The 26,139-nt window shown below is 38.7% G+C and overlaps 1 protein-coding gene across 2 annotated transcripts in view; it reads right to left on the bottom strand.

Annotated features, from left to right (window-relative positions):
* TPST1 (tyrosylprotein sulfotransferase 1) overlaps window positions 1–26,139 on the bottom strand; it is a 102,252-nt gene that overhangs the window by 1,584 nt on the left and 74,529 nt on the right. For both annotated transcript variants that reach the window (XM_043914889.1, XM_043914887.1), the window contains 2 exons: window positions 4,167–4,217; window positions 1,465–1,511 (listed from right to left, as the gene is read on the bottom strand). In XM_043914889.1, coding sequence (XP_043770824.1) covers window positions 1,494–1,511; window positions 4,167–4,217 — 69 coding nt within the window. In that variant the 3' untranslated portion in view covers window positions 1,465–1,493. The remainder of the gene's footprint in view (window positions 1–1,464; window positions 1,512–4,166; window positions 4,218–26,139) is intronic.

Here is a 26,139-nt window from a genome sequence, read left to right as displayed (position 1 = left end):
AGTATTCACTTTTTTCCATCAGTATGCTTTTTTCTATCTGTAATCTATTAATACATAGCACGTCATAAAACTCTCTTATTCAGACTGAATTTTCAATCTCAGTTTTCTCATCAGTAGAACAGAAAAAATACCACCTACTTGCCAGACTGGTTTGCAACTTGAATGAAATCATTCATATATGTGTATGTGTATATATATATATATCTATAATATATATATATGAATAATTCATAGAGCTTAAATATATCATTTATCATATATTATTTATATACTATATATATGTGATGCTTGGTACTTCATGCCTGGTATGGTACAGTCAATACATGGCTATTATATAAAGTAAAAAATAGAATAGCAAACACAACTATGGCAGATTTTTTTTTTTTTTAATTTTTTTTTTTTTGTTTTTTTTACTATGGCAGATTTTAATGAAAGCTTTTCAAGTTCCAAATGATTGTAATGGTCCCCAACCATTGGCACCAGGGACCTCGACAAGCAAACAAGGGACCGGTTTCATGGAAGACAATTTATCAATGGACCAGGGGTGGGGGGATGGTTTCTAGATGATTCAAGCGCATTACATTTATTGGGTACTTCATTTCTATTATTATTGCATCAGCTCCATCTCAGATCATCAGGCATTAGATCCCAGAGGTTGGGGACCCCTGGTCTACAGCATAACCACATTATTCAGACCAAAATGGAATCTTAAAATCTGGGAGAGTGGTGTGAGGTCTGAACAGCCATGTCAGGAGGTCTAGGTTCAGAACCAGCTTTGCCACTGGCATCCGTGACATGTACCTGATGATCACTCAGATAGAAAGGGGGTCAAGAAGGCCTGCCCCACACTGTAGCCCTTAACTACAAGACAACGTGGCTTACAAACATACAACATCATAATGCATTAACATCAGCAAGGGCAGACTTGAAAAACCAACCAAGCAACTCCCCCAAAATATTAGCGCAAAACTGTTGGCACACGTCACACACAGAGGAAGCAGCATGGGTGGTGAAAGAATCCCTGGCTGGATGTCAGAAGACAGTGCTCATTACCATTGGGTTCTTCCGACCTGTGATGTGACCTTGACCGATAATCTGCTCTCTCTAGGATCAGTTTCCTTATCAGCAAACAGGTGATTGAGGGTGTTTCTTTCAGCTAAAATATTTTACCATTTAACACCCCTCCTCATACTGGAAATAACAACTAACACTGAGTGCTTACTGTGTGTCCGCTTCTGGCAGACATTATTACGGTTCATTCTACCAATCTCTTATTTACATTGTCCTCACTTTACAGATGAAGAAACTAAGACACAGAGAAGTTAAGTAATCTGCTCACTGCCATACACAGTCAAGATTCCAATCCAGGTGAACTGACTCCAGAGCTGTGCTCCCCACCCCACTGCAATGCCTCCTACGAGAGTGAAACCCAAAAGTCCAGGCCAGCAGTGTCCCCAACCTCACCTCATGTATGTAAGAGGTTCCTGGCTCTGCTACTCCACTTGCTCAGACTGTGGAAGGAAGCAAAAGATGTTTTTCAGTCGGTCAGCATGAGAGGTGACTGCACTTGCTGAAATATCAGATGTAGCTTGCAGGCTCTGATTAGACTTCCCAATGAATTCTGTCTGCTACTGCTGACAGTAAAGACGACTGGCTTTTGTCTCTGGTTCCTAGTAGGGAGACTAAATCCTGGGAATTTTCCAGGTAACATGAATGTCTGTTATTTATGAGCCCCTTAGATTATACCTGAGTGTCTGCTAAGAGATAAGATGACTCAGCATGAGGGCTGATCACAAGGAAGACCAACCTGTGATTTGAGGGCTGGGGCCCTGACCCAGCCCAGCTTCTGGGTAGGGGACTTTGGGATTGAGTTCAATTCTATGACAGTGAGTCAATCAATCATGCCTACATAATTAGACTTCAATAAAAACTCTGGTTGCTGAAGTTCAGTGGAGCATCCTGGTTGGTGAACACATGGATGTGCTGTGAGGGAAAACTACCTAGATACCTTGGAGAAGGGCACAGAGACTCTCTGAGACTCTCCCAGACCTTGTCTTATGTGTTTCTTCATTTGGTTTGTCTTGACCTGTTTCCTTTATAGTAAAACTATAATCTTATTTTGTTATTGTTGTTTTTCCCCACTGCAAGGCTTGTGTAATCTTAGTTCCCAGACCAGGGATTGAACCCAGGTCCCTGGCAGTGGAATTGTTGAGTCCTAACCACTGGACTGCCAGGGAATTCCCAAAACTGTAATCTTAAGTACAGTGCTTTCTTGAGTTCTGTGATAATTCTAACTAAAGATCAAACGTGAGGGTTCTGTGGGCTTCAGTTTTCTCTTTATTAGGAGTTAAATCAAAGCCTTTTATAGGCTCTTTTCTAAGTATGTATGTGATGCATTAAATGAAATTAACCTGAACAGGGGCCTTGAAGTGACTATATTAAGCCGTTTGCTCTATTTTTTGTTATTTTTTCCTATATTTATTATAGAAATTCTCTATACTGATGAATCTTTTGTTTCAAAATTTTCTCCTGCTTAAGGTGTACTTTTTTATATGATGCTTTCTAATAAGTAAACATTCTCAATTTTAATGTAGTCCAATTTATCCATTTTAAAATGAATGATTAGTATTCTTTATAATGTTTAAGAAATCTTTCCCTCTTAAGGTCATAAAGATATTCTCTATTGCCTCCTAAACACTTTATTATTTTGCCTTTCACATTGAGTTCTATAATCAACCTGGAAAGGATTTTTATGTATGCTGTGAATTAGGGGTGTCCCTTTAATTTCAGTCTCAAAGTCCCTTTCTTGACTCCTTCAGATTTATTATGCAAAACAGCTTTTGGATTGGACATTTCTTTAAGACTGCCTCTTAGATTATTCTCTGGCTCCAGCTGCCACAGCCTGTAAGTGACCACTTGTTCATGAATTCATCCAAGTTTCAGGTACATCTTGCCCAGCCAAGGCTCAGGGCCCCTGTGCCTCTTTGTTTGCAAAAGTTGATCAAAATCTTTGGGCAGACCAGGAGTCCCCTTGAGAAGATCTCTTATCCCTCTGACTCTTGAGGACACATTCCAATTTCTCACACATAAAAGTAATTCAGTAGACAGTTGTTGAATAAATGAAATGAATGGATGGACAGATTAAAATTAAATATGTTAATAAGCATATACCATGAAAGTAATTTAAAATACTCAAGTAATATGTATCAATTATTAATGGTTGTTTTAAGAAAAGGATCTGAGAAGACAGAGTTTCCAACATTGGTTGAGATACAGCTACTCTTAGAGAAAAGCCTGTTTACTCTAGTCTTGCTTCAGGCAACATGACTTCATACAGTCTGTGAGGTTCCCCTCAACAACCCACATCTGGAACACTTCTAGCGACTGAATTCAGTGCTGGGTCCTCATTTCCTATTAACAAGCTAATTGCTGTTAGCGCAACCTGGAAGTGACACGTATTATCACCATGCTGGACAGGGACGTCTTCTCTCGGCTCAGGCAATAGTCACTGACTTCTTCCTACGACTACACAGAAATGGTAGGAGATGTGCTCTTGCGGGACACTCTGGGCTACTCTACATCTGTTGGCCATAACATCACCTATTCCTCTTCAGCTCAAGAAACAATATTGGAATCCAAGTAAGTGATAGTGTAACACGACAAGGAGACCTCTGGATCTGCTTTAATTAATTTTTTTTTAAAGTAAAAGTTATAAGCTTCAAACTCACATCACCCATTCCCAGCTTGGTGAACTTGGTAGTTGTATGTACAAGGTATTCATAAGTCTTTTAGGCTCCAAATGAGAAAAACTAAAAGGCAATGGATGTACATGTAGTATGAACAAAGAGTGGCTGTACTTTATTATTTCAAGTAAGGTATCAGAAGCCTGGAGCAGATTCACCAAGGCAGGGTCCTCATTTGTGGAATACTATGCGGTTTTGAGTGACCTCAAGCAATCAGATTTTAGTTATCAATAAAATATTTCCCTAGCTTTGGAAGACACTGAGCCCTCTGAAATTGAGACTATGTTAACTGATTGTTAAAATCAACAATTACCAGAAGCCAGTCTTTCTACCCCCAGCGCATATCGTTATCTCATTGAGAGGATGACTTCAATGCAAGACCCCATTTATTATTACACCAAGAGGAGGAAGCAGATACAGTACCTGAGGTTTTTCTTTAAGAAATTCAGGTAGCTGAAATTCTCCTTTGTAGACCTACAAAAAAAATAAAAGCCAAGTATAAGTTTAAGGAACGCGGCACTGTCATCATCGCTTTGGGAAGCTTGCATTGCCTGATGCTGGGTGGGTTCACTGCTTCATTCTTGGTGAGTTTTGGAATAGGAAGGAAGTCTGTCCGTTCAAGAGCACCCCGAGTTGAGGACTGAGTGAAATTTCTATTCACACTGACCCCACCTGCTCTACTCTTGCCTAGGTGCTCCCAAATGTGGGCTGCCTGGGAGAAGGCTTAGAGTCTCTGAAGAAGAAAGAAAAGCATCCTAATATTCCAAGTTCCAATTATTTTATTAATAGCTGAGAAAGTAAGCCCTTGGCCATCTCTCTCCAGCATCCAACAACGAATTCACACAATTTAGGAACAGGCTCCTCCTGATTTCCTTCTGAAATCTGCAGCTTTACTTTTCTTAATGTACCCAATATTCCCATAGTAATTTGAATGTCAGGTGGTTCTTAAAATGATATATACTTTTAACCTCATGAAATCTTATAATTAAAAACTTGCACTTTTCAATATGTAAAGTTATGTTTCTAAAAGCAGCAATAATTAGGGAATAGTTTTTAAAAAGATGTGTAGGATCTTTACACAGAAAACCATAAAATATTATTGAGAGAAATCAAAGACCAGATAGACACATCACTTTCAGGGATTGTAACATTCAATATAATAAAGCTGTTCATTCTCCTCACAGGATTTCCAATAAAAACTCTAGCATGCTTTTTTGGGGAAGAGGGAGGGGTAATTTCAAGCTGATTATAAAAGTTTTGTGGAAATGCATAGGGCCAAAAATTATCAAGGTAATCTTAAAAAGAACAAGGTGAAAGGACTTATTCTAAAATATATTAAGACATTATTATTCAGCTATAATTAAGTTACATTAAACATACAAAAGAAGCAGGGAAAGTAGAAAAAGCAGAAGCAGTAAAATTTTTTCTTTTCTTGGGCTCCAAAATCACTGCAGATGGTGACTGCAGCCATGAAATTAGAGGACATTTGCTTCTTGGAAGGAAAGCTATGACAAACCAGACAGCATATTAAAAAGCAAAGACATAGTCAAAACTATGGTTTTTCTAGTAGTCATGCAGGGATGTGAGAGTTGTACCATAAAAAGGCTGAGTGCTAAAGAATTGATGTTTTTGAATTGTGGTACTGAAGAAGACTCTTGAGAGTCCCTTGGACTGCAAGGAGATCAAACCAGTCAATCCTAAAGGAAATCAACTCTGAATATTCAGTGGAAGGACTATTGCTGAAACTGAAGCTCCAATACACTGGCCACCTGATGCAAAGAGTTGACTCACTGGAAAAGACCCTGATGCTGGGAGAGACTGAAGGCAAAAGAAGAGGGAGGCAGAGATGAGAAGGTTAGATAGCATCACCAACTCAACAGACATAAACTTGAGCAAACTCCAGGAGATAGTGGAGGACAGGGAAGCCTGGTGTGCTGCAGTCCATGGGGTTGCAAAGAGTTAGACACAACTTAGCAACTGAACAACAACAAAACATACAAAAAACATATACATACAAAAGATACAGCTATAATCAAGATGGTAAGGTTTTGGCACAAAGACAGACAAATATATTAATGAAACAGAATGAAGAGTCCAGAAACAGACCCTCATTTACAGATAACTGGTTTATGACAAAGGTGGCCCTGCAGAGCAGTGCAGTTAGAATGAATAAATAAATGTTTATATATATAATGATATACCATAGTGTTTACTGTGGGGAGGAGTGCAGTGGCAGGGCAGGGCTTGGGAAGAAGGATGAGATTAGCTAGTAGGGTACTGGTGATTTTCTGTCTTGATATGGGTGGTGATTATAAACATGTGTGCATTTTGTGAATATTAACTGACCTGTGGTTTGTATACTTTTCTGTATGTATGCTATACTTCAATTAAAAAAAAACTGAACAAATTAAGCCAGTAGCTTAAGAATTTACTAGGATTGCTCTTTCACACACACACTATTTAAGTACAAAGATGCCTCTTTCAACACTGTCAACAACAGCAAAAAACTGGGAACTATTCATGGTAATCAAGTGAAGAAGGATTCCACCAGCAACAGCTTTGATAACTGTTGAGAAACTACAGAAAGAAGCTATGGATTGTTACTGAGAAGAGTCAGTGAGTAGCCCCTCGGAGCACAGAACAATCTTCTTAATGGTGAATACTAAAGCCTACTAACTTAAAGGATTTCACTGGGGTATAAGATGACTTTCATTTCTAAAAGCAGCAGTATTCCTTCCGAGACTCAGAGAATGTATTTTCTTCCTGTCTCTTTCTCTGCAATTTCTAAAACCTAGTCTATTCTTCAGGGTCTCTGCTATAGTCCTAGGAAGCCTAAATTAAAGCACAGAGAAGAGACTTGATATTTCTTTAGCAATGCATCACACTGGAAACAGGTGGGGGTGCAAGATAATAACAGTGCAGCTGCTAGGAGGGTCTCAAAAGCTGCCCCCTTTTGAGATCTCTTTCATATCTTCAAACAGTCCCAGGTCACTGGAGAGCTGGTCTAACTGCTCTCCAAAGAATCTGCATGTAAGAATCCTCTTTGCTTTACCCCAGCCTCAGAGTCCAGAGATTGTTCCAGTTTCCTTCATTTCCCCCTAGTTTTACTGAGATACAACTGACATATAACATTGTATTACTGCTCCAGCTTTCTGACATAGAAGTGTCTATATCATGCTAACACTGACTTCCACGGTGCTTCTGTCTACTATCTGTGGGGCAAGCAGACACTATATCAAAACAGGGGCTCAAGCCATCAGAATAAGCTTTTTGTTTTTGCTTTTTACCAGATTCTCAAGTGTTTCCTTCTCCCTCTATTCAGGGAACTGATCCAAAGCCCCACTCTCTAAGCCCTGGGCATAAGCTGCTCAGGCCTAGGGTCCTGCACCCTGGCTCCTTTATGAACCAGAACCAGTATGTTTGACCCAGCACCCCTTCCACTGTTAGCGGGTTTGGTCCCTAACCGACTTTTCTTATATTCCTCACCTCCTCTCAGGAACCGAGTCTCCTCTCTCTCAGCCTCTTCTACTAGAATTCAAGTAGAAGGTGCAACACAAGCCCACAGCGTCAAATGGCTAGTCGGTGGCAGAATGCGGCTCAGAGGGCCCCAGCTCAGCACTCTCCCTTTAGACTATGCTCTCTGCATCTTATTACTATTAGAAAACTCTTATCGTTAAATTCTTCCTTCTCTTTTAGGTTTGTTGTAAAAACCAGCAAGACATAACAGAAAATATGAGTGGGAACACTAAATATTATAAGTGTCTTCCAGGAATCAATAGTCTCAGAGAGGTAAGGCTTCTATGAAGGGGGAAAAAAAAACATCCAAACTCTGAATATGTGATATCACAAATTTAATTAAAAAAACAAAAAGGGATCAGGATAAGACATCAAACAAAAGGCTCAATCAACAAATAAGTGGGAAGCTGTCTCTTCTCATTATCCTTTAGGGAAAAAAAATGCTTCAAAAGTTAGGAACTATGGTACTGACAGAAGTTAGGAACTTTCTACTGACCAAGCAATTTCTATTTTGTGCAGGAAACCAAGTACAGAATCACTTATAAAAACAGTGAAGTTAGAAATGGAATTTCCTCTGGCTAAAGGAATAGTGTTTCTGGACGTCCTATCCTCTGGTACTAATGAACTGAGGATTTTACTAGACAGAAATGAGCTAGGTACTCAGAATCTAAACGTTCCTAGAGAACCCTCCCACCTCAAGCTCTGCAAAACAAGGAAACAAAAGCAGGCTTCTGATTTAGAGGGTGCACAACAGTAACAACAGCTAAATTTGACTTTCTCTGCATCAGGTTGGTGCTGAGTATGCATTTCATGTTTCCCCTTATCGAATCCCACAATCCTCTGAGGGAGGTATTATTCTCTTTTTACAGATGAAGTAACTGAGGCACAGACATTAATTTGTCCAGTGTAGTAAAATGGAAAGTTACTAAGTACCACGATTGAACTTCCATTTTAAAAGGGTTACCCTAATTGCTCTGTTTAGTCTGCAGAGGATCAAGGACAGAGTGTGGAGCAACAGCAGTGATCTAGACAGGATAGGGAGGTGGTGGTGGAGGTGGTGCAAAGCAGTACCTTTGTGGATTTCCGCACCCCCCCCCCCAATTATATCTAGATTTCCTAATAGACTAGATGTGGAATGTGAAAGAGCAGAGGGGAGTCAAGGATGACTCCAAAGTTTTTGGCTTAAGCAATTACCAACTGGAAATATGAACTTGCCATCAACTCAGTCAGGAGAGGTTCTGGGATATAACAGATTTTCAGGGGTTCAATTTGGAAATGTTAAACTTGAGATGTCTACTGGACAATACATGAAAATGTCATGTAGTCAGAAATAAAAATCTAGGATTCATGGAAGAGATCTGGGCTGGGAAATATAAAATTGAGAATCATCAACTTATAGATGGTATTTAAAACTTGATACCTGATGAGATGACCTAGGTGCTCAGGGTAGAGAGGGGGAACACAGGACTTAAGACTGAGACATGCAGGTATTCCAACATTAAGAGGGCGGGAAGAAGAGGAAGAACCGGCAAAGAAGACTGAGAAGAGGCCACCAATGACAGAGAAGGAAAATTTTTAAAAGTGGTATCTAGAAGTCAAGTGACTCTGACTAATGTCAGATTCAAATTTGTGGAAGTGAAGTGAAGTCGCTCAGTTGTGTCTGACTCTTTGCGACCCCGTGGACTGTAGCCTGCCAGGCTCCTCTGTCCATGGGATTCTCCAGGCAAGAATACTGGAGTGGGTTGCCATTTCCTTCTCCAGGGGATCTTCCCAACCCAGGGATCGAACCCAGGTCTCCCGCATTGCAGGCAGACGCTTTATCCTCTGAGCCACCGGAGTGAGGTATAATTAACTCCATCATAAGCAAAGCCTTCAGTTGTAAATTAGAATACAGAGCTAGACAAGGGAAGAGAATTTATCTAAGCTGCCTGTGAAGCTTCAAAAACCCAAGAAAGAAGAAGTTCTGAATACTGACTGAAGCAAGCAATGCATCTTCTTGTTATTTGTCCTCAGGCCACTTTCCATTTTCTTACAAGATTAATTAGAAGCTGACCAGCCATGCCCAATACCACTTCACCTGCTACAATGGGCACCTATAGTAATAGTTTACAATTAAGACGTAAACAAAAGTCTCCATGGAGCTAAAATGGATGTTATTAACACACCTGCAGACTGCAGATCGAGTCTTCTATTTAATAGAGTCTTTTAGGTCCCTTTTCCTTAACATACATTTTTAACCATTCTAAGTTATCTGGTTTCAACCTATAGCAAACAAGAAGGTAATGGGCAAGTACTGATAACTGAGAAGTGACAAATGAAACAAAGGAAGACACAGAAATTATAAAAGGCAGATAGGAAGCCTTGAGTTCTTTAAGAAAGGGACCCACAGTTCTATAGCCTATATAAAGAGAGGATGGGCAGTTTCTCTTACTAACACATACACTAATTTCCTTTGGATGAAATAAAAATTCAAATTACAATCAATAATTTATTTAAGAAGATAAAGAGATACATCATCAAAATGCAGAGTAATTCTACATCAAAATATTAAGTTTTGGTCCTAAACGAGACAAATCTACCCAGAAACCTGACTTTCTAGAATGATGGGTTCCCCAAGGACTGTAGACAGTCAGCCATCTACAATTTACAGGAAAAGGTGGCAGACATGTCATGAGGCCTAATTCTGAACTGGCTTGATCTTACGGAGAATATGAAACTGTTGCTAAATTATTTTCATGCTAAAAGTGTCTGTGGCCACCTTCCCTGATGACCCCTGTGTCTGGTATTTATGACCTGTGTAATGCCCTTAAGTGTGAGTTGGATCTAGTGACTAGATTCTAACAACTAGAATATGGCAAAAGTGACGGAATGTTATTTCTGAGATTAGGTCACAAAAGTCTGTTTCTTCTGGCTTGGGTACTCAAGATGAACAAAGACTTAACTCAAAACATTCTTTCAAAATAAGGAAATTTTAAACAACGTCCAGAAACACATACTAATGACCATACTATGTGCACTGCAGGTTTTAAAGTGCTGCTTCTGTTCACTGTTTTCTTCAAAGTGTGTGCATGTATACACACATATGTATACACATACACACACATTCCAAGGGTTAAAAGATTAGTCTTATAACCCCTGGTTATGAATTCAAATTTCACTGTAAGTTCAAATCTAATTTATTCCTCCTTTCTGCCTTCTTCCTTCTTTTCATCCTCTTTCCAAGACTGCTCAAGTGCACAGAATTGGATCACTTCTTAGTTCATAACAAACTTTCATCATTGGTCCATGCATGGCCTGCTATTTATTTTCTTATGCAATTCACTATTTTTAGTAATATAAAAAGCATTTCCCCTCGAGAAACAATGATAGTTTCACATGCAGAGAACACACAACTCCAGCCAGATATGATAATACAGAAAGGAATATAGATTTTGAAATTTACATCTTTAATCCCACTGGGCTCTTCTGGCCCACTAAAGACTCATTATCGCTAAAACACAAACATGAAACAGCTGATAACATGCATGTTTACATGTTCTCATTTGTCTTAAAAATATTCTGGCAGCTTTGCAAATCTCAGACTGGGTTTCTGCAGCATTCAACAATCTTGTGTTAGAAACAATGGACAAGTGTTATTAATACATTCCCTATATCAAGAAGAAATATATTAATCAGTTCATAAGCATTATCTGCTTCTCCAAAAATGTTTTTTAAAAAAAATGTACTGACTTTTGGATGAAGTTGGACAAGATGGATTGGAATATAAATTGAATTGGGAATGTGTAGTAAATGTGACATAGAAACCTCTAAAGAAAGCAGTATAAATATAGCAAATTTAGCATCAGGGCGTTGATTTCCAGGGGAGAAAAGTTAAACAAGCAGGATGATTAATAAACTGTATCAGTTTACTATGGGATACTTACCAGGCAAGAATACATCTCTATTCAAAGGTAAACGTGTTGAACGTAATTTTCAGTAACACTGAAGGACAGTTAATACACACAGGTACAGTCAATAATAATTTCATCAATTTCCTTTCACCGGGGAGCTTTTTCCTTCTTTTCTCAAACTAGGAACTTTTAACTTATCCTTTAAATATGACAATCCAGTAGAGCCAGTTCTGTGTCCACATAGCATCCCAAGTGCCTTAAATATATGGCAGTTATCATGTTGAACTACAGTTAGTTACACATCTACTTCTAGCATACTTCTTAAGGAGAGGGACAGATTCTTAATTATCTGTATATCCTGGATGCAGGGATGAATGGACAGTTGGACAAAAAAAGAAATAAATGAAGAGATTCCTTCATAGTGGTCTCCATTTTTACAGATGATGGACCGAGAATAGTTTCCGAGGCCAACTTACAGTACAGATTAAGCAGAGAAGCAGAAGAAGCAAATCCATTGGGCCCTCCCTGATTGGAACCTACTGAACCTTCAGGGCTACATATGCCATTACGTTATAGAATACTGTTAACTTATTATATTCAATTCTACTTTTGGAAATAAATGAATTCAAGAATCAACCATTAAAAAGAATGAAATAATGCCACCTGCAGCAACATGGATGGACTGAGAGATTGTCATACTGAGTGAAATAAGTCAGAGAAAGAGAAATATCGTATGATACCGTGTATAAGCAGAATAGAAAAAGAAATGTTACAAATGAACTTGCTTACAAAACAGAAATAGACTCACAGACTTTCAGAATGAATTCATGTTTATGGGAGGAAGGATAGTTAGGGAGTTTGGGATTGACATGTACACACTGCTACATTTAAAATTAACCTACTGTAATATAGCACAGGGAAATCTGCTCAATATTAGGTAACAACCTAAACCACTGGACTACCATGAAGTCCCAGGAATTTCTATTCTTAAAAAGACAGCCTTAACGGAGAGAAAAGGCAAAGCAAAGTGTGAGAACATATGTGAGATACATAAAAACATCACACATCAAAAAAAAAAAAAACATCACACATCAAAATACACAGAGAATTTCTAAAAATTGTTAAGGAAAAAGCAAATTATTTCGTAGAAAATTGGGTAAGAGACTTGAAAAAGCATTTCATAACATAGTTCAGTGGCAAATAGCATGGAAAAGGGTTTGCTCTCTTTAGTTATTAAGGAATACTCATTTTAACCATAATGAGTTACCATAATGAGCGTAACCACTACACTCCTATAAGAAAGACTAAAATTTTACAAGATTGACTCTAATATTGATGATGTAGAACAACTGAAATTCTCACACACCTGCTAGTGAGAGAATATAGTCACTTAGCATTATCTCCTAAATTTGCACATTCAAATGCCCTCTGACCCATACATTCATTCTGTGATGGAAAAGATTAACTTAGCAGGTCTATTTTGCTCAAATGTTGCACATTCCCAAGAAAGGCCTATTTTCAGGACTGCTCTTGGCTGGCTCCAGGGATCTGAGCCTAGAATGTTCTGTCTATAGGAATGTTTTTGCATGTCTGAGGCCTTGGGCCGGCCTGTCCCATTTTGAGCAGCTAGTTTATGTTAGTAATTTATTTATGGTGAACATCTGTTTTTTCTCTGGGGGGTCTACATGCCTACATGACCAATCCCCGAAAAAACCCTGGATTCAAAAGCTCTGGTGAGCTCCCTGGTTGGCAACAATTCACATGTGTTGTCACACATGTTGCCGGGTGAATGAAGCAAATCCTGTGTGACTCCACTGTGAGGGACATTTGAAAGATAGCACCTGGTTTCCTCCAGAGTTTTTCCCCCATGTGCCTTTTCCCTTTGTAGGTTTTACTTTCCATCTTTTTGCTATAATCAGCTACACTTGGAAGCATAAGAATTTTAGGACTACTGTCTTGGAAACTCCTAATGTAACTCTCAGGCACATTCCTGACAAAAGTGCATACTCATTTTCATCAAAAGACATGTACAAGGCTATTGTGTATCAACATTAAAACATCCCTACAATGATAAACAACTCAAATGTCCAAATAGTTGTGCAATTATAGTATCACATTAAAAAACAAAAATGAATTACTGTGAAATGCAACAACATAAAACTCACAAATGTTAAAGGACAGAAACCAGACACAAAAGAATACTATCAATACCCCCTAGCTAAAGACTACCAGGAATATAGCTGTAGTTAAACATGCTGAATTCATTACTCTTTTAAGCAAGGGAACACACACACCATGGAAATGTGGAATGTCTCAGGAAAAGAGCATCAGAAAGAACTCTCATTAAAAAAAAAAAAGAAAGGACTCTCATCATTTTGGTTAGGTGATTTGGGGAAGAGTCCAAGGAAACAGGGTTTTGCTCTGGACTGGGGGCTGCCAGCAAGCAGGGATTATTCTCTAACTGGGTATCTTAATAAATCTTATCTAAAAGAAAGGAACACTAGAAGTAAGAATAAAGCTATTTTTGGTTAAGAAGCAAGAGGCAGGTATTTGGTATTTGTTGTTACTACAAAGTGGTCTTGCCTCTCCGCAGTTCACTGTGGTTGAAGAGGACACCTGTCTTGGTGGTGCTCGGTGAGATCGCTGACACCCAGGAGAAGACCGTCGTACTTCAGTGGCGAGCACAGAAAGTCAGTTTCTCATCAACCCTGGGCTAGATCTGCTGTGTCAGATCAGTTCTCTGATGTCTGAGACTGCTTTTTACCTTTCTTCAAAATAAACAGTATGATTTCATTTATATGAAATTTAAAAGCAAGCAAAATTAAATCCATGATGGCAGAATTTAGGATAGAAGTTATCCATGGAAAGAAGGAAAGAGGAAGAAGAAATAATTTGGAGGGGCAGGCACAGGGCTTCTGAGTACTCCTACTGTCTCCTTGGAAAGAAGCAGCATCTCTGGGTTGAAAAGTGGTGGAAAAATAGAAAGGAACTGGCAGTAGTCTGCAGTCTTCATTCAGTGATAAAGCACGGTCAACAGGCTTTTACTACAAGATGAGGTCTTTGTATGCTCGCTTGTCTGTCAAATCACTATTCAGGAGAACGTCTCACTCAGTGGTAAAGAATCCACCTGAGATGCAGGAAATACAACATGAGCTGCATTTTCAATCCCTGGGTCAGGAAGATCCCCTGGAGAAAGAAATGGCAACCTACTTCAGTATTCTTGCCTGGGAAATCCCACAAACAGAGGAGCCTGGCGGGCTACAGACCACAGGGTCGCAAAGAGTTGGACATGACTTAGCGATAAAACAGCAGCAGTCACTTGTCGAAATGCAAAATGTATTAAGTGAAAAATATATGAAGAATTCACATGAAGCCCACTGATACTTATTCAAGATTTCAAGTCCCAAAAATGAACATTTGAAAAAAGCAATGTTGAATGTCTATCAGTGTCACTACACTGATTCAACAACAACAGGAAATAATACAGGCACACCTTGGAGATACTGTGAGTTTGGTTCTAGACAACCACAATGAAGCAAATATTGCAACAAAGCTAGTCGCACAGATTTTTTTGGTATCCCAGTGCCTATAAAATTTATGTTGACACTATCCAGTGAATCATAATCATTCTGCTGGTGGAGAGTCTTGCCTCAGTGCTAATGACTGTTGACCATCAGGGTGGTGGTGGCTGAAGGTTAGGGTGGCTATGGCAATTTTTAAGAATAAGACAATAATGAAGTCTGCTGCACTGACTCTTTCTTTCATGAACGATTTGTCAGCATACAATATTGTTTGATAGCACTTTACCCACAGAGTAGAACATCTTTCAAAACTGGAATCAATCCTCTCAAACTCTACTGCTGCTTTATCTACTAAATTTATACAATATTCTAAATCCTTTGTTGTCATTTCAACAATCTTCATAGCATCTTCACCAGTAGTAGATTCCATTCTCAAGAAACCATTTTTCTTGCTCATCCAGAAGAAGAACCTCCTCATGAATTAAAGTTTTATCATGAGGTTACAGCAGTTCAGTCACATCCTCAGGTTCTATTTCTAATTCTAGTTCTCTTGCTGTTTCCACCACATCTGCAGTTACTCCTTCCACTGAAGTCTTGAACCCCTTCAAGACATCTATGACAGTTGGAATCAATTTCTTCTAAACTCCTGTTAATGTTGATATTTTTATCTCTTCCCATGAATCATGAATGCTTTTAACAGCATCTAGAACGGTGAATCCTTTCTAGGAGGTTTTTAATTTCCATCAGAGGAATTGCTTCTATCTAAGATACAGTATTATGAAGGTATTTCTTAAATAAGACTTGAAAGTCAAAATTATTCCTTGACCCATGGGCTTCAGAATGAATGCTGTGTTAGCAGGCATGAAAACAACATCAGTTTCATTGTCCATTCCCATCAGATCTCTTGGGTGACCAAGTACGTTGTCAATGAGCAGTAATATTTGGAAAGGAATATTTTGAGCTTCCCTTGTAGCTCAGCTGGTAAAGAACCCATCTGCAACATGGGAGACCTGGGCTGTTTGCTTTCTTAACATTTGTGTGTTCACTGGAGAAGCACTTTTAATTTCCTTCAAGAGCTTTCCCTTTGCATTCACAACTTGGCTAACTGAAGGCGCAAGAAGTCTGGCTTTTGGCCTGTCTCAGCTTTCCACATGCTCTCTTCACCAAGCCTGAACATCTCCAGCTCTGATGTAAGGGAAGAGGTATATAACTTTTTCTTTCACCTAACACTTAGAGGCCATTGTAGGGGTATAAATTGGCCTAGTTTCAAAATTGCTATGTCTCAGGAAATAGTGAGGCCCAAAGAGAGGGAGAGAGATGGGGGAATCACCAGTGAGTAGAGCAATCAGAACACGCAAAACATTTGTCAGTTAAGTTCACTGTCTTAAAATGGGCATGGCTTGAGGTGCCAAAATAATCACAATAGTAACATCAAATATCATTGATCACAGATCACAATAAATATAACAATGCATACACAACAGTGCATTACTATTTCTTCCTGGAGGTTCTGCAGGCACATTGCCCAGTATGAATGAAACTATGTAATGTCATACAGGCTCTGAATAACACTATCAACAACCTTGATTTAATTTCTAATTGATACTTAAAGGACACTACATTCAACACATGCAGAATACACATTCTTACCACGTGCACACTGTACACTCCCTGAGATAGAACAGATGCAGGACTATAAAACAATTATCAACAAATTTAAAAGGACCAAAATCATGCAGAATCATGCTATGTAAAACCACAGCTAAATTAAATAAGAATTCAGTATCAATTAACTATCTAAACCCAAACAATCTGGAAATTAACACACTTCTGAATAATCAATGAGTCAAAGAAAAAAAATCACAAGAGAAATTAGAAAAATCACACGAGAAAAAATCAAAAAGAAATTTTAAACTGAATGACAAAGAAGATACAACATATCAAAATTTGTGGAATATAACAATAAAGCAGTTTAGAGGGAAATGTATAGCTTTAAATGTATTTATTAGAAAATATGAAATACTTATAATTGATTCCAGAACTACACCCCAATAAAAAATAATAAATAAAAAAATAAAATTGATTCCTAAGGTTCAACCTTAGGAAGCTAGAAAAAAAGAATAAGCTCTAAGTAAAGATAAGGAAATAATAAAGATAAGAGAGAAGATGATAGTAATACAAGCTCAAAAAAGTAGAAGACACCAGCAAAGAGAACGATAAAAACCAAAAGCTAGTTCTCTGTAATATCAAGAAAACTCAAACGCAGTACTACCCCAAACTAAGCAGCTTAAAAGAACACACATTTATTACCTAAGAGTTTCTCTGGAGTCACGAGTCCACACACAGCTGAAAGCCCTCTGCTCAGCGTCTCACAAAGCTGCCAACAATATATTGGCCAGTGAGGAAGATTCTACTTTCGAGCTTACTTGGATTGTTTTAAGAATTCAATTCCTTGCAGTTATATAACTGTCAACTTGAGTTGCTATCTGTCAGTGGAGGAACCCTCAGTTCCTAGAGGCTATAATGCAGGTCCTTGCCACAAGAAATTCTCCAGCACAGCAGCTGGCTTCCTCAAAGTCAGGCAAAGGAGAGAATGGGAGTGAGGGAAGAGAGGGAGCAACTTCAGCAAATCCAGCCCAACAATCTTACATAATGCAATCGTGTTCACATACATCCTGTCACCTTTGTTGTATTCTTACAGGCATACCTCATCTTATTGACCTACAGTTTACGATGCTTTGCAAACACTGCTTTTTTTTTTTTTTTTTTTTACAAATTAAAGGCCTGCAGTAACCGTGCACTGAGCAAGTCTATCGGTACCATTTTTTCTATAGCATCTGTTCATTTCCTGTCTGTGTGTAACATTTTGTTAATTCTTACAGTATTCCCTACTTTTTTCACTATTATTATATTTGTTATGATGATCTATGATCAGCAAGAGACAAGAAAGGTATTAGCTCAGCTGATTAATCTCAATTATCAACAGGAAACAGGATTTAAAATACACAGCGAAGGAAGGAAAGATATTTCCTAGAACCCAGGAGATTCTCTGTTACACTTGTTTACAATGAAAGTTAATGGAAAATTACTGCCAAACAATATAGGCATGACCATTACTGGCACACACCCTTTCAGTATGAAGGTTTGGGTCACTCCACCAGGCGTAGAATCATAGAACCAACATGGTTAGTGAGGGCAAATGGAATATGAAATAGTTAGAGAAAGAAAGAAATTACAAATACTGTCCATGACTACATGACAGGTACAGAAATGGGGACTACAATAGTGTTGTACATTTTCTTCCTTGCTTTGTTATGAATATGTCTGAATAGATTGATTTTTTTCTCCTCCCTTTCCCATCCCCATACTGTCTAATAAAGGTGTGCTACTTATGGCTGACTTTATATCTCCATATTTAGGTTCAGGATATCAAAGACAGTGTGACTCAGCTGGGGGAGTAAGTATCAGCCAGAAATGAATAAAGTGCAATATGAAACATGGTGGCTCCTCTTTTGGGGAGATGGTTAGTATGCTTTTAGTTTTGTAAGGGATCACTGCATCAATTAGGTAGAAGCATAATGTCATTATCTTTATTTGGAAATTAATATGGCTAAAATGGGTATGTATGTATGTCAGCCTGACAAACAGATGAACTATGCTTGACTGTCCATGGTCAATAGGTATCACCACCATTCCTGTCTAGGGTAGAAAATTAAGTCTGATGTAATTCCCTTCCCTGTGTGGTTCGGAGTAAATAGCCACCAATGAGAGAAATTTATATGAGATTTATAAAGTGGAAAATAAGCAGAAGCCATTATTCTCAAGACATGCAGCGCTCCCACAGACCTCTTCTAAGGTCCCCATTTCATCTTGGTGGCATGCCTCACAGGCCCTCCCTTAGGCTCTCTTACGGAGGTCCCATTTGACAGCTAGATGCAGTTTCTAGGGCTTCTCTGCAAACTCTGGCTTTCCACACACTGCAGGTTTAAATCATAAATGCCTATTTTCCTGATTTTTCTATGATAGCTTTAATCTAGTTCATTCTCTATTCTTCTTTTAAATAAAATGTCCAGTATATAATTTAAATTTTCCAGACCCTCAGTTCTCCTAGATTTTCAGTTCAGTTCAGTCACTCAGTCGTGTCCGACTCTTTGTGACCCCATGAACTGCAGCACACCAGGCCTCCCTGTCCATCACCAACTCCTGGAGTCCACCCAAACCCATGTCCATCGAGTTGGTGATGCCATCCAACCATCTTATCCTCTGTCGTCCCCTTCTCCTCCTGCCCTCAATCTTTCCCAGCATCAGGGTCTTTTCCAATGAGTCAGCTCTTCGCATCAGGTGGCCGAAGTACTGGAGTTTCAGCTTCAACATCAGTCCTTCCAATGAACACCCAGGACTGATCTCCTTTAGGATACACTGGTTGGATCTCCCTGCAGTCCAGGGGACTCTCAAGAATCTTCTCCAACACCACAGTTCAAAAGCATCAATTCTTTTCTTTATAGTCCAACTCTCACATCCATACATGACCACTGGAAAAACCACAGCCTTGACTAGACAGACCTTTGTTGGCAAAGTAATGTCTCTGCTTTTTAATATGCTGTCTAGGTTGGTCATAACTTTCCTTCCAAGGAGTAAGCGTCTTTTAATTTCATGGCTGCAATCACCATCTGCAGTGATTTTGGAGCCCAGAAAAATAAAGTCTGACACTGTTTCCCCATCTATTTCCCATGAAGTGATGGGACTAGATGCCATGATCTTAGTTTTCTGAATGTTGAGCTTTAAGCCAACTTTTTCACTCTCCTCCTTCATTTTCATCAAGAGGCTTTCTAATTCTTCTTCACTTTCTGTCATAAGGGTGGTGTCATCTGCATATCTGAGGTTACTGATATTTCTCCCAGCAATCTTGATTCCAGTTTGTGGTTCCTCCAGCCCAGCATTTCTCATGATGTACTCTGCATATAAGTTAAATAAGCAGGGTGACAATATACAGCCTTGACGTACTCCTTTTCCTATTTGGAACCAGTCTGTTCCATGTCCAGTTCTAACTCTTGCTTCCTGACCTGCATACAGGTTTCTCAAGAGGCAGGTGAGGTGGTCTGGTATTCCCATCTCTCAGAATTTTCCACAGTTTATTGTGATCCACACAGTCAAAGGCTTTAGCATAGTCAATAAAACAGAAATAGATGTTTTTTTGAAACTCTCTTGCTTTTTTGATGATCCAGAGGATGTTGGCAATTTGATCTCTGGTTCCTCTGCCTTTTCGAAAACCAGCTTGAACATCTGGAAGTTCTCGGTTCACGTATTGCTGAAGCCTGGCTTTGAGAATTTTAAGCATCACTTTACTAGCATGTGAGATGAGTGCAATTGTGCGGGAGTTTGAGTATTCTTTGGAATTTTGGTAAGCCATAATTAACGTATTAGACTCCTCACTCCTATAATACTTACAGTAGCTCCCTTTCCTGAACTAAATACAGACTGACAGCATCATAAAGTACTGCGGTAGCCACTGGAGCTCACCTTTGTGTAATGGAGCATTTCTCACATAAGGCAGAATCCCTGTGAACTGGGCAATGACTTCAAATGTTGCCTACAAGAACTTCCTATTAGGACACAGTATTTTTGGTCAAAGAAATATTCCTCTTCCTATGTCTAAAGTTTATTTTTGCTAATAACAATTGTTTTATTGAACACCTACTAACTCTCAAGTGCTCAAGATACAAAATGCCTTTCAAAAATCTTTAGTATAAAAGAAGTAGTAAATAATATAAATGATACTATAACTGCAAGAGCAAAGGCAGGAAGAAAGAATAGTAGAAGGATCTGCGGCACATAAGAGGCGTCATGTGAGCTGAGTCTTAAAGGACAAAGTTGTAAAATGAAGAAGAGAAGCAATCTATTCAAGGCAAGAAGGGCAAGTGCTAAGGTACAGGGTTATAAAAATGTGCCAAGAGAATGAAAGGCAGGTAGTGTGGTGTGACTGGAAGGATAAAAGAGATGAGGTTGAAAAGGAAAACTGAAGCAGCAGACAAAGAGTCTTAATGCTGTTCTGAGGAGTTCCGTTATGGTTATGAAACAGAAGTTCTCATTAAAACGATAAGAAAACATCAGATAAACTTTTCTTTAGAGCCATCGAAGAGCAGTGGATGCAAAGAAGCAATGAAGTCTAAATGACTTCCAGAGAAGGATGAGTTCTTCAAAGGAGAGCAAACAGCCTCTTTCTATCTTGAATCAACTGCCTAATCTGCGTACAGGTAGGCAGAAAAGCAAGCCTACCAGAGGTGAAAGATTTTGCTGATAAGATAAAAAGAGGCTGAACTTCCAGTGGCAGTGTGAACTGGTATGATGAATTCAAATCTAGAAGAGGCCCAGATGTAAAAATAAATCTCTTGGTCTAATAACTATAACCCAAGGGACTTCTGCTGAGTAAGCAGCAGAGGAAGCAGAGCTAGAAAGGAGAGAGATCTCCCAAACTTGTGTGGTCCTTAGATTCCAGGGTCCTGCTGCAGCTGCAATCCAGAGGTGAAACAAATTAATTTAAGCTTCAACCCAGTCCCTGCCAGCTGCTATTTTTAAAAAGCCAAAGAAATCAGCCTTTCATCCTCAGAACACAGGAAACTGCGGGTTGGGCTAAAGGTCAATCTCCATAATTTCATTTAAATCTAGAAGTAAAGTGACTAAAACTGCTGCTCAGACCCAGCCCAGTCTGACTCATTGAAATTTGAATGATCGGCCAAATACCCCAGCTGCTTGAGAGAGGAAAGAATATGCCCTATCTGGGAAAAATAAAGGAAAAATATTATCTAGGTTACTTCTTTTATACAAAAGGTCCAGTATGAAACAAACCCTAAAACATGCAAAGAAGTAAATAAGCATAATTGATAATTAAGAAAAAGAGCCAAAAGAAAGACCCGTGTGTAAGAACTTTAAAATAATTATAAAAATGTTATAAGAATTCAGAGGAGAAGATGAACAGAATGAGTGAAGAGATAGAGGATTCCAGCAAAGAAACAGAAATTCTAGTTCTGAAAAATAAATTATCTGAAATAAAGTCCTTGGATGGGATTAATAGCAGGATGGACACAGAAGAAGAAAGGATCAATGAATTCAAATGTAAGTTAATTAAAAGCAAATCAAACCTGAAGCGAGAGATGGAAAAAAGAGGATCAGTGAATCTGGCACTTTTAGTCAAACTGGCAAAAACTGAAGAGAAAAACCTTACAGCAGTCAAAAAACAGGGCTTCCCTGGTAGCTCAGCGGTAAAGAATCTGCCTGCCAATGCAGGAGATGTGGATTCAATCCCTGGGTTGGGAATATCCCCTGTAGAAGCAAATGGTGAGCCACTCCAGTATTCTTGCCTGGGAAATCCATGGACAGAGGAGCCTGGCAGGCTACAGTCTATAGCGTCAAAAGGAGTTGGACATGACTTAGCAACTAAACAACAACAAATTCTATCAACTGAACTATGTGTCAAAGAAGTACAGAACTGTTGAACTTTAGTACTCAAAAACAAAAAACAAAGCTACTACATTCATAAGAATTTTAGTTGATTTCCTATAAAAACAATGACAACCAATAAAATAACATATTCTGAGTGCTGAAAGTAAAACAAACAAGCAAACAAAACTCAAAAATCTGTCAATCTAGAACTCTACACCAAGCAAAATATTCTCATATGATGAAGGAGAAATAATGACATTTTCAACATGGTTGCATAAAAACAATGAAATGGCTACGCTTATATGAGACAAAGGAGATTTCCAGAGAGAAACGTCAGAGATGATGAGATACACTTCATAATAAGAGCTAATTACTTAAGAATATATAAAAACGTAAGCTCCTAATGATACAGATTCAAAACACATGAAGCAAAATTGATAGAAATAAAAGAACAAATTCACATCTTTCTCCCAAACTGATAAAATTAGACTCTCCAAAAGCAGTAAGAATTAGAAGATCTGAGCAACACTATGAAACAACATGACCTAATCAATATTTATAGAATTCTACAACAACTGCAGAATATACATCCTCTCAAGTGACATGTAAGAACATATGCTGGCCATAAGGCAATTTATAATATATTTCAAAGGACTGAAACCACATTAGTGTATTCTCTAATTGTAATGGAATTAACTTAGAAACCAACAATAAAAAGCGCATCAGAAAATTTCCAAAGATTTGGTTGAAAAGTTCCATTCTAGGCTTTGAGATAAATCCACGCATCTATGGACACCTTATCTTCGACAAAGGAGGCAAGAATATACAATGGAGAAAAGACAATCTCTTTAACAAGTGGTTCTGGGAAAACTGGTCAACCACTTGTAAAAGAATGAAACTAGAAACTTTCTAACACCATACAAAAAAACAAACTCAAAATGGATTAAAGATCTAAACGTAAGACCAGAAATTATAAAACTCCTAGAGGAAAACATAGGCAAAACACTCTCCAACATAAATCACAGCAGGATCCTCTATGACCCACCTCCCAGGGTATTGGAAATAAAAGCAAAAATAAACAAATGGGACCTAATTAAACTTAAAAGCTCATGCACAACAAAGGAAACTGTAAGCAAGGTGAAAAGAAAGCCTTCAGAACTGGAGAAATTAATAGCAAATGAAGCAACTGACAATTAATCTCAAAAATATACAAGCAACTCCTGAAGCTCAATTCCAGAAAAATAAACGACTCAATCAAAAAATGGGCCAAAGAACTAAACAGACATTTCTCCAGAAAAGACATACAGATGGCTAACAAACACATGAAAAGATGCTCAACATCACTCATTATCAGAGAAATGCAAATCAAAACCACAATGAGGTACCATTTCCTGCCAGTCAGAATGGCTACTATCCAAAAGTCTACAAGCAATAAATGCTGGAGAGGGTGTGGAGAAAAGGGAACCCTCTTACACTGTTGGTGGGAATGCAAACTAGTACAGCCACTATGGAAAACAGTGTGGAGATTCTTTAAAAAACTGGAAATAGAACTGCCATATGACCCAGCAATCCCACTTCTGGGCATACACACTAAGGAAACCAGAATTGAAAGAGACATGTGTACCCCAATGTTCATCGCAGCACTGTTTTTAATAGCCAGGACATGGAAGCAACCTAGATGCCCATCAGCAGACGAATGGATAAGAAAGCTGTGGTACATATACACAATGGAATATTACTCAGCCATTAAAAATAATTCATTTGAATCAGTTCTAATAAGGTGGATGAAACTGGAGCCTATTATACAGAGTGAAGTCAGTCAGAAAGAAAAACACCAATACAGTATACTAACGCATATATACGGAATTTATAAAGATGGTAACGATAACCCTATATGCGAGACAGCAAAAGAGACACAGATGTACAGAACAGTCTTTTGGACTCTGTGGGAGAGGGCGAGGGTGGGATGATTGGGAGAATGGCACTGAAACATGTATATTATCATATGTGAAACAAATCGCCAGTCCAGGTTCGATGCATGAGACAGGGTGCTCGGGGCTGGCGCACTGGGATGACCCAGGGGATGGGACGGGGAGGGAGGGGGAGGGGGTTCAGGACGGGGACACACGTGTATCTGTGGCGGATTCATGTCAATAGCACCACAATATTGTAAAATAATGAGCCTACAATTAAAATAAATAAATTTATATTTAAGAAAAAGAGAAAAAAAAGAAAAAATAAATTAAAAAAATAAATAGAAAAATAAAAAAGAAGTCTGGGCTTTACCCTGTAGCACTAGTGGAGCTATTCAAGGCCTGCACGAGGGAACAGTATGTTCAGACACACTCAGATTTGGACTTTTAGAAAAGTAACTCTCACTGAGTATTGCTTTAAATGGAGAAGAATGAATACACTCACATGCACAAAGGGGGATAAACCATAATTCAGGTGAAAAATGAGGAGAAACTGAAATAAGTAAGGTAGCTAAAATAAGAATCGAGTCAAGATAATTTCAAATATATAATCAAGGGGGCTTGGTGATTAATTAATTACAAGTCATCTGCAAAGCTAGGTAATCCTAACTTTGATCACTAGACAAACAGAAATGCTATGCATGGAGATAAGAAAAACTAAGAGAGGAAGCTTTTGCTGGGTAGAAGAACTGGAAAACATAGGTGTGCATTACAGGCTCTCCCGTTAATGCAAGAGCATTCCAACAGCTGTAGCTTCTCTTTTTTTCAGTGCGTCCTTTTTTTAAAAAAAAAAAAAAAAAACTATTTATTTTAATTAGAGGATAATTACTTTACAATACTGTGATGGTATTTGCCATACATCAATATGAACTGTCCATAGGTATACATGTGTCCCTTCCATCCTGAAGCCCCCACCTGCTTCCCTCCCTACCCTCTCCCTCCAGGATGTCACCGAGCACCGGCTTTGGGTGCCCTTACTGTTTGGTTCAGGCATATAAACCAACTCCCTCTCCCAGCCAACTTAATATTAAAGTTCCTTCTTGTTTGCTCTGTGGGTTCTATACACTGATACGTGCTTTTCTATTTCACTATTTGTTCTTCCTTAGTACTATCTAGTCTGGTTTTCAACTGGATATTCCATTCACACTTGGATTTGCTTTTCAGCTCACTCTTCAGGTTTAGTAACCAGGTCTGTTACTGCTCTGTTTGGGGCTTGACCCATGTGTCCTGAGGACTCTGCTCCCTGGCTCAAAATAGACATTGCAAATATAGATAAACACAGCCTAAACCCGCCCCTATTCTAGATTCTTGCTCAGTTTAGTGAACAATCTGTCTGGCTTCTATCAGGGAACAGGTATGGACAATAAATTCATTTTGGACACTGAGTTTGAGATCCTTGTGAACAACCAGGTGGAGAGATACAGAAAGCAGCTGGAAAAAATGAGCTTGGGGCTCAAGAAAGAGACCCTAGGAGACACAGATTTATGATAATCAGCAAATAAATTGTAATCAAAGTCACACAAGTGAATGAGTTTTTCAAGGAGACTATAAAACAGAAGTTCTTACTCTGATGAGCTTTAGAGGCATCTATGAATCCATTAAAATTATAGAATAAAATTCTCTCTCTATATATGTTGTCTTATTTCTCAGACAGGGACCCATAGTTTTATCAGATCTCAAAGGTCTATAAATCTAAAAAGATTAAAAACCCATGGGCAAGGAGATTGCTAGAACATAACATGGGGAGGGAGACTACGGGAAAGTAACCTAGAGGGCGCTATTTACTGAAATGTGCTACAATTTTGGGATTAGACACCTCAGTGATGGGAAAGGACATGGAATATGTTAGCATTTCATTTCCAATTTACCATCTGAGTAAGAGCAGCCATGAAGCACATGATTTTCTATTCAAAATTGAGCAACATGTCTCCAAAATACACTGACTCAGACACCAATGCTTCTAGACTATCCAAAGTTGTATGAAAAACACAATTTTTAGGCCTAGAACTTTGGATTCTGTATTTCCAGTCAAAACGTGAATTTTTCCCTACTCCCA

Source organism: Cervus elaphus, chromosome 10 (assembly GCF_910594005.1).
Source record: "Cervus elaphus chromosome 10, mCerEla1.1, whole genome shotgun sequence".
In the NCBI taxonomy this organism is placed as follows: domain Eukaryota; kingdom Metazoa; phylum Chordata; class Mammalia; order Artiodactyla; family Cervidae; genus Cervus; species Cervus elaphus.
Note: the sequence above shows the minus strand (reverse complement) of the source record. Positions and strands in the feature narration are given on the sequence as shown.